Source organism: Lolium rigidum, chromosome 4, assembly GCF_022539505.1.
Source record: "Lolium rigidum isolate FL_2022 chromosome 4, APGP_CSIRO_Lrig_0.1, whole genome shotgun sequence".
Classification (NCBI taxonomy): Eukaryota; Viridiplantae; Streptophyta; class Magnoliopsida; order Poales; family Poaceae; genus Lolium; species Lolium rigidum.
This window is the reverse complement of record NC_061511.1, coordinates 255432399-255443387: the sequence shown is the minus strand read 5'-3', so window position 1 is coordinate 255443387 and position 10989 is coordinate 255432399. Positions and strand designations below refer to the sequence as shown.

Below are 10989 nucleotides of genomic sequence, written 5' to 3'. Positions count from 1 at the left end.
GGCACCGACGTAGTGGCCCACCTTGCCATCGGGTGTCTTCATGGGCCTCCAGTTGGGCCGTACAGGATAGGGCAATAACAGTTACCCGAAGGGTAATGCCCACATCAGTAGCCCCCGAGTGTTTAGCCGAAGATATTTCGGGTAGAGACTAAAGCATGCCTCCACCGAATGTTCTTCTCTCTTGATAATTCTTGTCCTCCTTGTAACAGCATCATCTTCTTCTATCGGGTGCGCGTCCAGCGCTCCCGATGGGAGTAGCCCCCGAGTCTAGGTACGGATGCTTGCAATCCGTGCGTAGACTCAAGTTGTGCCACTCGAATGTCTTCTTCTGCCGAAGCTTTCTGCATGTCTTCATAGGACATCCGATACATTTGCATCGGGGCTTCAATTTTTTAACTAAGGTTTAATGCGTAAAGGATATTGAGTAACTTGCCCAGCTTTGCTGGTTAACTGCCGATGGCAAAACAACGCTACTCTACACAGAATCAAGTCCCCGGGCATGATCCTGGAGTGCAAAAAAGTTTGTCGGGTGCGCAATCAGCGCTCCCGATGGGAGTAGCCCCCGAGTCTGGGCATGGGTGCTTGCAACCGGGTGCAGACTCGAGCCGAACGTTCCAACCTTTTCATCAGATATTCTTTCACGCAGTACTTTGCAAGAAAGTCTTCGGGTCCAAATTTATCGGGTGCGCGTCCAGCACTCCCGATGGGAGTAGCCCCCGAGTCTAGGTACGGATGTTTGCAATCCGTGCATATACTCAAGTTGGCCATCCGATAGTTTTGACTTTTCTTCGGATACCTCAAGCGGACTTCACGATGTCACTGATGACGTAATTACTGTTGTAGTTCTGACTGACAGGACATGACCTGACGGGCCCACCCTACTTCTACGCGGTTCTGTTTAAGAAATGACCACTACTTTCGTGCAGTTACCAAGGTGACTCCTCGATTTCTGCGATTGATGATGAGAAGAAATCTCCTTAATAAATTGGAAACAATGACACGTGCCCGCTCAATCCTCAGGCTTCCTTGTACTTTATAATCTCTCGGGGCAAACTCTCCCCTTTCGACACTTCATCCTCGCGTCCTTTCCTCCTCATTCATCATTTTCGTTCACAACTACTGCACCGCCGCCGCTTCCAGATCTTCCTCAGATCTCACAATGGTGAAGAAGAAGAACCCCACTCTCGCCACCAGTGCTGTGAGCAGTGGCGCCGCCGCCAAGACTCCTCCGAACCCGTCGAGGAGAAGCGCGTCAGATGCTCCTCCCCCAGCTCCGGCGCCGCCAGCGCCATCAAAGCTCCATGGCCGGGCCCAACCCCAGCGATTGGCCGGTTTCCACCACTACAAAACGCGACGAGAAGAAGGCCTGGAGCCTGATACGTCTCCGACGTATCGATAATTTCTTATGTTCCATGCCACATTATTGATGATATCTACATGTTTTATGCACACTTTATGTCATATTCGTGCATTTTCTGGAACTAACCTATTAACAAGATGCCGAAGAGCCGATTCTTGTTTTCTGCTGTTTTTGGTTTCGAAATCCTAGTAACGAAATATTCTCGGAATTGGACGAAATCAACGCCCGGGGTCCTATTTTGCCACGAAGCTTCCGGAAGACCGAAGGAGAGTCGAAGTGGGGCCATGAGGTGGCGACACACCGGGCGGCGCAGCCCGGGCCCCGGCCGCGCCGGCCTGTGGTGTGGGCCCCTCGTGCCGCCTCTTTACCTGCCCTTCCGCCTACAAATAGCCTCCGTCGCGAAACCCCCGGTACCGAGAGCCACGATACGGAAAACCTTGCCGAGACGCCGCCGCCGCCAATCCCATCTCGGGGGATTCCGGAGATCTCCTCCGGCACCCTGCTGGAGAGGGGATTCATCTCCCGGAGGACTCTTCACCGCCATGGTCGCCTCCGGAGTGATGAGTGAGTAGTTCACCCCTGGACTATGGGTCCATAGCGGTAGCTAGATGGTTGTCTTCTCCTCATTGTGCTTCATTGTTGGATCTTGTGAGCTGCCTAACATGATCAAGATCATCTATCTGTAATGCTATATGTTGTGTTTGTCGGGATCCGATGGATAGAGAATACTATGTTATGTTAATTATCAAGTTATTACCTATGTGTTGTTTAAGATCTTGCATGCTCTCCGTTATTAGTAGAGACTTTGGCCAAGTTTTCGCTATTAACTCCAAGAGGGAGTATTTATGCTCGATAGTGGGTTCATGTCTCCGTGAATGCGGGAGTGACGAAACCCCTAAGGTTATGGATGTGTTGTTGCCACTAGGGATAAAACATTGATGCTATGTCCGAGGATGTAGTTATTGATTACATTACGCACCATACTTAATGCAATTGTCCGTTGTTTTGCAACTTAATACTGGAAGGGGTTCGGACGATAACCTCGAAGGTGGACTTTTTAGGCATAGATGCATGTCTGGATAGCGGTCTATGTACTTTGTCGTAATGCCCAATTAAATATCACTATATTTATCATGACATGTATGTGCATTGTTATGCCCTCTCTATTTGTCAATTGCCCGACTGTAATTTGTTCACCCAACATGCTTTTATCTTATGGGAGAGACACCTCTAGTGAACTGTGGACCCCGGTCCATTCTTTTATACTTGAAATACAAATCTGTCTGCAATACTTGTTCTTTAATGTGTTCTTGCAAACAATCATCTTCCACACAATACGGTTAATCCTTTGTTACGAGCAAGCCGGTGAGATTGACAACCTCACTTGTTTCGTTGGGGCAAAGTACTTTGGTTGTGTTGTGCAGGTTCCACGTTGGCGCCGGAATCTCCGGTGTTGCGCCGCACTACATCCCGCCGCCATCAACCTTCAACGTGCTTCTTGACTCCTACTGGTTCGATTAAACCTTGGTTTCTTACTGAGGGAAACTTGCCGCTGTGCGCATCACACCTTCCTCTTGGGGTTCCCAACGGACGTGTCAACTACACGCATCAGAGCCTCGGAATAATTTCTTCTGACGAGGGGAACGTTATTCTTCCAGGTGCGACTTCACGGCCCAATCCCCCCGCCGGTTTTACTATGTTGTTCTTATCCTTCTTGTATCGAGGTCTTTCGCTCCCCGCTCACAAATTTCTTCGTCACCTCCTTCGAGTGTATGAGATTCAATTATGGCAGTTGACTCCCAATTCAATCCTTCATCTTGCCGTCTTTATCACCCTCTGTGAAGCGTTTTTGGGCATTGAGCCCCACTTAGGTTTGTGGAAGAAGATTTTCTTCGTGAAAAGATACAACTGCAGCGGTTGATCTTTCGTCATTGGCGGAGTTGGGTTTGTTACTCGCAAAGAAGTTAACTACTTCAACTTTCCAATGAAAGAGTCTGTGCAAGGATGGAGGGTGAAGTGGTTCTATATCAGAGACTCATCAGCAGCCGACTCCCAGCTCCCCCAATTCTCCGATGTTCTGGAAGCCAAGCCCAAGAAGTCTTGGAAAAATATCCTTTCACCCGATGAGAAACCAACAATCGATAAGTTGTTTGACAGATTCCTTCGGATCATGGAATCCGACGGTCAAACCATGATAGGTACGGAGGTAGCCGCTGTGTTCGTAAAACGTCGAGTTCAGCCGATCGTGTCTAGGGCCCATCCGATGTGGTTGTATTCGGGTCCCAAGGACGAGACTAGGGTAAATATCGCTGAGTTATCCGAAAAGGAACTACTTGATGAAGTCCGGCGCCTCACTCTCTTTAGCCAGGAAGATTCAATCCCACTGATATCTTCCCAACCACCATTCGATGATGATCATCTACAAACCGAGGTAATTTTTTCCCTCCGTGCTCTTATTGTCATGTTTCTCTTGATCATTGTAACTGCCATTATTCTCACTTGTTTACTTCGACAGATCCCTATAGCTCCCGAACGTTTGCAAGACCTGTCGAACGATACTTCCGAGAAAAGGGATTCCTCAGTCCCTGTAGGATCCCATACTGAAGGAAATGCAAGTCCAAACGACGAACATGATGATCCAATGAATCCTGAAGCTGTCTTCATCAATCCTCAATCCTCTGCCAATGATATAAGTGACACAGCAGGGTCAATGCATGATGACGACGCTGATCGTGCTGCCTTTGTTGATGCAGCTGTGGAGGAGGCCGAGGCGCTGCCATCAAAGAGACCATCCGGCGGCTTTGCCGACGAAGATGATCTTTATGATCTGTAAGTTCTTGCTTCTTTTTCCAGGGTTGGGTTCTGTCTTTGCCATTCGTACCCAATTTTGACTTTGCCAGTTTCTCACTCTTGTAGTGACGAGGGTTTCATCGAGCCTCCGTCCAAGAAGGCTAAATCTTGTACCAACCTGCCGAATCCCGCAGCCTCCAAGGCTTCGGCCCCTGCTGCAGCCCCCACGGCCCAGATATCGACAGCTTCTTCCCTTTCCAAAGGGAAGGAGATTCCTTTGACTGCCGCAGTTACAGCTTCACCTTCAGGGAAACCTGTAAGCCTTTACTACTTTAATGATATATCTATTTTCAACATCTCCCGAGTGGTCCTTGATCAATTTATTAGTTCATTGACAATTAGTTCTCCATCTAATAATCGTTTTTCCTTATCTCTTAAGGATCTGCGAGCTGTTATTTCTTCTCTGGAGGCCTTCGCCTCCCAATATACTTCTTTGGAAGTTGACAAGGCCCGGCTGCAAAAGGAGGTCAAGTCTTCTTCCTCGAAGTTGGAGGGTGCGATAAAAATAGCTGCCGAGGCTCACCAGGAGGTTGATTCTTTAAAGGATGAACTCGAGGGGCTGAAGAAGAGGCTGAAGGATGAAGAAGCATCCCGGCTTGCTGCCGAAGCTCAGATGATCGAAAAGGATGATCTTCTTCGCCAGTCTTCTTTGGCCTTGCTTAGTAATTCCCTTTTCGCTCTCTCATTGATTTTTGCTTTATTAATTCAATTCCCAGTTAATGAACTCCTCCTATTTCGTTCTTTGCAGAGGCTGCCGACATCCCTGCTGAAGCTCTGGACAAACTCCCGAACAATTCTCCGGCAAATGCTTTGTCGATGACCCTCGAGTCTCACCAGCTTGTTCAGGACCTCCTTCAAAAGGGTAAGGGAGCCATGGCGAGGATGCTTTCGATGATCTTCCCCAAGATTGATCAGAACAAGACCTTGGGGCAGCTGATCGACGCTTTTGCCATCAACACGAGGGAGGTTATCGAGGGTATTCAAACGTACTTCGAGTACCTACGAAGCCCTCCTAGCCTTTCAGCTTATGATGGGTCATGGCTTCAAAGCCAATATTGAAGAGATGTCCAAAGAGCTGCCGAAAGAGCAAGATGGGCGTTTTGTTGACTTGGGTGCCTTTAAGACCTCGGCACTTAAGTGTGCTCGCCAGCTCCTTGAGCTGGTCTCGGCAAAGAAATCGTCCATTGGGCCAAGCTTGTCAAACCAGACCCGGGCGCCTTGATTTCATTCTTGTAATCTTGCTCGGTTGAAACATTGTCCTGTCATAAGACTTCTATGATTGTAACAAATTTCGTGCTGGCAATGTTGCCAGTGTCCTCTTGTTATAACACTTTTATTCGCACGCTCTCGATGGGAGTAAATTCCAGTGTTGAATCCATATAATCCATCATGCCTTTTAACATTTTTTTGCAGGTTTTTTCTGTGCCTTCATTTACCGATGATTCTCGCCTCTCGGCGGCCGGCGGTGGAGGGTTGGCTTTCGGCTGCGGTGGTGCCCAGGCGTGTGCGGTGTCTTCGGACCATGCGAGTTGCTTGGTGTCTCCGGCGGCAACCATGGCCAGCCTGGGATGGTCGTCGGAGTGGGGGGCCGACCTAAATAAAGGCGGCGGTCCTAGGGTCTCTCTTGAGAGAAGATGAAGATATTCCGAAGGCCTGCCCTTCATGATCTAGCCGGAGTGTTGAGTTCCGGAAGGCGCCGCCGACGAATGTAAAAGTGCTTCTATTGCCTGGAGTTTGCTGGATCGGTGGTATTCGGTCGTGCGCGCCCATGCTTTTATTGCGACCGCTTGGTTTTGGATGGTGCTGCGTGAGGCTCTTTTCTGTGTTGACACCAAGTGACAATTGATCCATGGTGAAGTCAGAAGAAGAGAATATCATGAAGGCCGGATTTGGAGGACTAGCTAATGAAGGTTCAAGTCAGCGTTGTTGAGGGGCTTGCTTGGTGTTCCGAACTTTGCAACAGTGGTATGAAAGTGGGAACGGTAGCACATGTGAAGTTCAGAGTCTTACCTTTCAAGGTGAAAACGCAAGGTCTGGCCTTAAGTGGTTGTGCTGGAAATGTTCTTGTTGAAGGCATTGTTTTGAGAGCGGAGACTGTCTTTAGGGTGAAAACCTAAGATCTTTGATCGGCGACGATGACGCTGGTGCATTATTCCCTTCTTGGAGGCGTTGCTTATGAAGAGTCTGAATTTCAGGTGTTGTCTTAGTGGTGGATGTATTACTGTTGCTAGGGCTGGGATACTGTAGCGGGATTTTTATTTCTTAGTTTTCCTTTTCTCTTTTTTGGCTGTGTGCACCCGTAATGTTATTAAGACATTGTGTTGTTGCAGAGGCTGGGTGTAATTGGTATCTTCTGATATTAATCTATTCCCTTTATCGAAAAATCGCCTTTTTAAAAAACTTTGTTCACTGTGGCTGAACTACCTATACTATTGCTGATTATGTTATAGGATGAGCTCTGAGAGCTCTAGCTATGTTTCTTTTATTCTCGATTTTGTATCGGAGTTAGTCGCCGGCGATTTAGTTGTGCGCTCTGATTAATGGAATCCACTTATCAGTGCAATAGAAACATCTTCTACGGAGAATCACTTTGTCCTGATACAAGAGGGAAGAAAATATTACCGAGCATCATTCAGTTAGACATCATCTGTTCGAGAATACATGAAACCAGTTTCTCAAAAAAAAAAAAAAGTTTTTGCAGCGGCACCCACAGAAAATCTCGGCTGAGCCAAAAATTCCCACAGTACACGCGAAAACTAAACACAAACATCAAGAAACGGGCGTAGCAAAGCAGGCAAGGTTTATCTACTAGTTTTATTTCATATCATGCCAGCATCAAAACAGATTCAGGAGCTAGAATATTGTATTATTGTATTGACAGATCAGGTTATGAGTCACGAGCTGTATATTGTATTGCAATAGGACAATATATGCTCATCTTACATCTAACCAATTGAGCGGTCACATGCTGGTCCTCATTTGTTTATGAAAGGGACATGGTACTCTCAACTAACCATAGTTCACTGCACGAGCCCAGCTAACTTTACCTCAGTTTACAGGCACGAGGCCCATCTGCCAGTCCACTCAGCTGCTCCGGCTTTCCCCTTCCGCAACCGTATAAATCTCTCATCTGCATCTGATCCCATCTGAGGCTCTGCGTGCACCTTGGATTGCCAGAGACATGGAGATCAAGACAAAGGACGCATGGAGCTTGCTGCTCGTGCTCTTCCTCGGCCAGCTCGTGGCCTTCTCCATGGCCGCCGCCAGCTTTGCCTCCTCCCTCGTCGCTAATCTTGGTACCAGCCTCTCACTAGCCTAAGCCATATATTTAATGTTCATTTCATTCAACACTTGCTTATCTTGGTACTCAATTATCCAGCTTCCGCATTGGCCTAATTCTTACTTCTCTCTGCATGTGTATAAGACCACTTAACCTTGTGTAAAGCCAAACATGTTTAAGTTTGACCAAGTTTATACAAAAAAATATCAACATCTACAATACAAATCAATGTTACTTAATTTATGATGAAATATATTTATGTAATATATTCATTCAGTATTGTAGATTTCGATGTTTTTTCTACTCCCTCTAATCCATATTAAGTGTGTTGAGTAGAAAAATTTATACTAAATCCGTGACACTTAATATGGATCGGAGGGAGTATAAACTTAGTCCAACTTAAATAGGTTTGACATAAGACAAGATTAAGTTTACCTTATATACATGGACGGAGGGAGTATACAAGGATTCATCAGTTGACAAAGCATATAACTTCATATACTTATGCAGGAGTTGATGCGCCACTCACACAATCGTTCTTCGCATATCTCCTCTTGGCCTTAGTTTATGGGGCAATCCTTTTGAGTCGACGACAGAAGCTACGAGTGAGCACAGAGTGTATGAAAATCAACCATGGGGCTTACCTGATGTGATTTCACACCTCACTGTTTTGGGCTCTCTTGTCTTGCAGATACCTTGGTATTGGTACTTAGCGCTGGCCTTTGTCGATGTGCAGGGGAACTATCTGGGTGAGTACAAGAAATGCACATTTCAGCGAGATACTAAATGCAATCCTTGCCCCTAATGATGAACATATAAACATGTTATAATCCTGAAACTTGCATCGCAGTTGTCAAGGCGTACCAGTACTCGTCCATCACCAGCGTAACATTGTTGGATTGTTGGACTGTTGTATGGGTTATTGTACTCACCTGGTACGCACTAGGCACAAGATATTCTTTCTGGCAATTTCTGGGGGCGGGGACCTGTGTGGCAGGGCTAGGTCTTGTGCTCCTTTCAGATGCAAAATCTCCAAATGAGCAAGGTAAGAGCATCTCTCATGGTTCCTCTAAATGAGGACCTCTATATCTCCATATAGATGACCATCTATAAAGATTTCCTTTTAGATGTTCTAAGTTTTTCAGTGGAACGTCTATATCTAGACCATCTATATTTTTGATATAGTCACTGTCAAGTGGACCTCTTGATCTCAGAGGTGTGTGGAGATGTGTGCGCGGGGAAGGATTTTGCTTTGGATGGTCCTCGCTCCGTCCTCCAAATTTGGAGGATGAGTAGAGGAAATGGATGGTCCTCTATATTTAGATGGCCATTTAGATGAGCCACTGGAAGCGCTTTTTCAGCTCATGGTCATCTATAAACATTTAGAGGATCATATAGAGGAGCCACTAGAGATGCTCTAAGTAGGTAGCTACTTAAGAGTTAAAACAACTAGTAAAATTAAAATGCCAGTTACAAAATCTCAGTGATAAACCGAAGATAGGTACAGGATGAAGTTCTTGACAGTAAGAAATCATGGTAGTACAATAATAGTCTACGAGATCAAATTTACTGCTGAATAAGATAGAAAATTGGCAATATGACTGGTAGAGAGTTAATCAAATAAAGACCTCACTTTATGAACCCTACAAGCTGAAATTGTTTCCCCATTTTTTTGACAAGCTGAAACTGTTTCCCCAATTTGTACATCGAAGCTAGCAAGTGTTAACGGCTTACAGAAACCTTTCCTTTTCTGCAGATCCAAGTAAAATGCCACTTCTAGGGGATACCCTTGTTATTGCTGGGACAGTTTGTTTTGCGTTTAGCAATGTTGGGCAGGTTGGTCCGTTGGTGATGATATACATCCTGCTACTACCAGTAATATTTTCTCAAAATTCTAATACACGTGTTCTATCCTTGAATATGTAGGAATACTGTGTCAAGAAGAATGATCGAGTAGAACTTGTTGCAATGCTTGGACTATTTGGGGTGCTTGTCAGTACAATTCAGATGTATACTCTCCACAGTTCCTTATTAATTACAAACTAGCAACAACAACAAAAACTGGCACAATCCATTGTTACTGCTTTCTATACATTTACTCTGGTTCTTGCATCGTTAAAGTATCAACAACTTTTCTGGAACATATATATCTTATATATACTCTCGTGGAGCCAATATTCACTTCACCTTTTAACCTGACAAAACATCAGATTTATACTCGAAAGGAAGAGCCTAGAAGCAGCTGCCTGGTCTCCAACAATGGTAGTGATCTATAGTTGTGGTTCAACTCTTCTATCTGCAATACAGTTTTCTGAATTTTCTGAAATAAAACTCAATTCTGCTAAGTACTTTTCTCTTCTTTTTTTTTACAGATAAGCTTGTTCGCAGGATTTGCCGTTGCACTATTTATGTTCTACACCATTACTCCGTTAGTTCTTAAGGTTAAGTTCCCTCCAACATGTTAAGCAGAAAATAAGCTACACTTTGTAGAAAACAACAAACATAGGTTCCTACAAGTGGTTATGAATTATGTGAATAAATAAGTATAAAGTAAGCTATTTGGGTGATAATAGCTTATTAGAAAATATGAGACAGAAGGCCCTTTCATTTCTCATTTTTACAGTCCAAAACAAGTTTAGCCCTTTCTGATGACCATCACTCTTGCAGATGAGTGGATCAACATTGTTTAATCTCTCACTATTAACATCTGACATGTGGGCAGTTGCCATTCGAGTATTGTTCTATCAAGAACAGGTGACAATTTCTTACCGATCTTTGCACCCGGTCACAATATATTGCAGTACTACATGCTCACATGATTTAGGTGAAACCAACAGATAAACTGGCTGTACTATGTAGCATTCACAGTTGTGGCCATTGGATTGATCATCTACTCGCTGAAGTAAGTCAGTTCAAGTCTTTCTAGATCCATCATCCATGTCCACATATGTCAGTCCTTGTAGTAACCTAACAGACCTAATTTCTTGTAAACCTATGAAGTGAGAGTTCTTCGGGCGATGGAACAGCTGCAAGTACAGAAGAACCGGATCAATATCAACAACTTCCAAGTGAGGATAACTCAATAGCAAGTGGTCATAGTTTGGGCAGGCAAGAAAGGAAGCAACAAGAAGAAACTCACATATGTTAGGGGAGTCAATGTACAAAGTTAGTTCCACATTTTCGGTAGAGCCATGATAAAATATGGCAGAAGAAGATGTGCAAAGTATACAATCTTGTGCCGCACACATAACTGTTATTATTGCTTCAAAAGAAAGAGTGTTTTTGTATTAGTATAGTGACCAGAAAGTTTCTCATACAAACAGTCAGGTAAATAGTAAATACTTGGTAAGAAAGGAATCGAAAGGAAATTCTGGACAAAGGGTTTGAAAATCACCGCAGCTGGTATGTGTAGGTATTAGTAAAGAGTAATATGGAAAAAGATGAATACAGAAAGAGAAAAATATGAAGTAAAGTTTCAGAGCTAACTTATTAAATCTCC

General features: G+C 44.8%; 1 protein-coding gene across 1 annotated transcript; it reads left to right on the top strand.

Moving 5' to 3' along the window:
• The first annotated feature begins 7263 nt into the window (after positions 1-7263).
• LOC124650294 (solute carrier family 35 member F2-like) lies at positions 7264-10780 on the top strand. Its single transcript, XM_047189841.1, has 11 exons — positions 7264-7506; positions 8001-8095; positions 8182-8239; positions 8341-8535; positions 9247-9326; positions 9417-9499; positions 9701-9752; positions 9863-9931; positions 10158-10244; positions 10328-10392; positions 10491-10780. The coding sequence occupies exons 1-11, from the start codon at positions 7392-7394 to the stop codon at positions 10636-10638; spliced, it is 1047 nt and encodes a 348-aa protein (XP_047045797.1). The 5' UTR covers positions 7264-7391; the 3' UTR covers positions 10639-10780.
• Positions 10781-10989: the final 209 nt, after the last annotated feature.

What these genes read in the sequence shown, in the direction of transcription:
- LOC124650294 (XM_047189841.1), top strand. Translation starts at nt 7,392, where the DNA reads ATGGAGATCAAGACAAAGGACGCATGGAGCTTGCTGCTCGTGCTCTTC. An exon ending in AAAATCTCCAAATGAGCAAG is followed by an intron (nt 8,536 to 9,246) that starts GTAAGAGCATCT and finishes CCTTTTCTGCAG; the next exon opens with ATCCAAGTAAAATGCCACTT. An exon ending in TTACTCCGTTAGTTCTTAAG is followed by an intron (nt 9,932 to 10,157) that starts GTTAAGTTCCCT and finishes TCACTCTTGCAG; the next exon opens with ATGAGTGGATCAACATTGTT.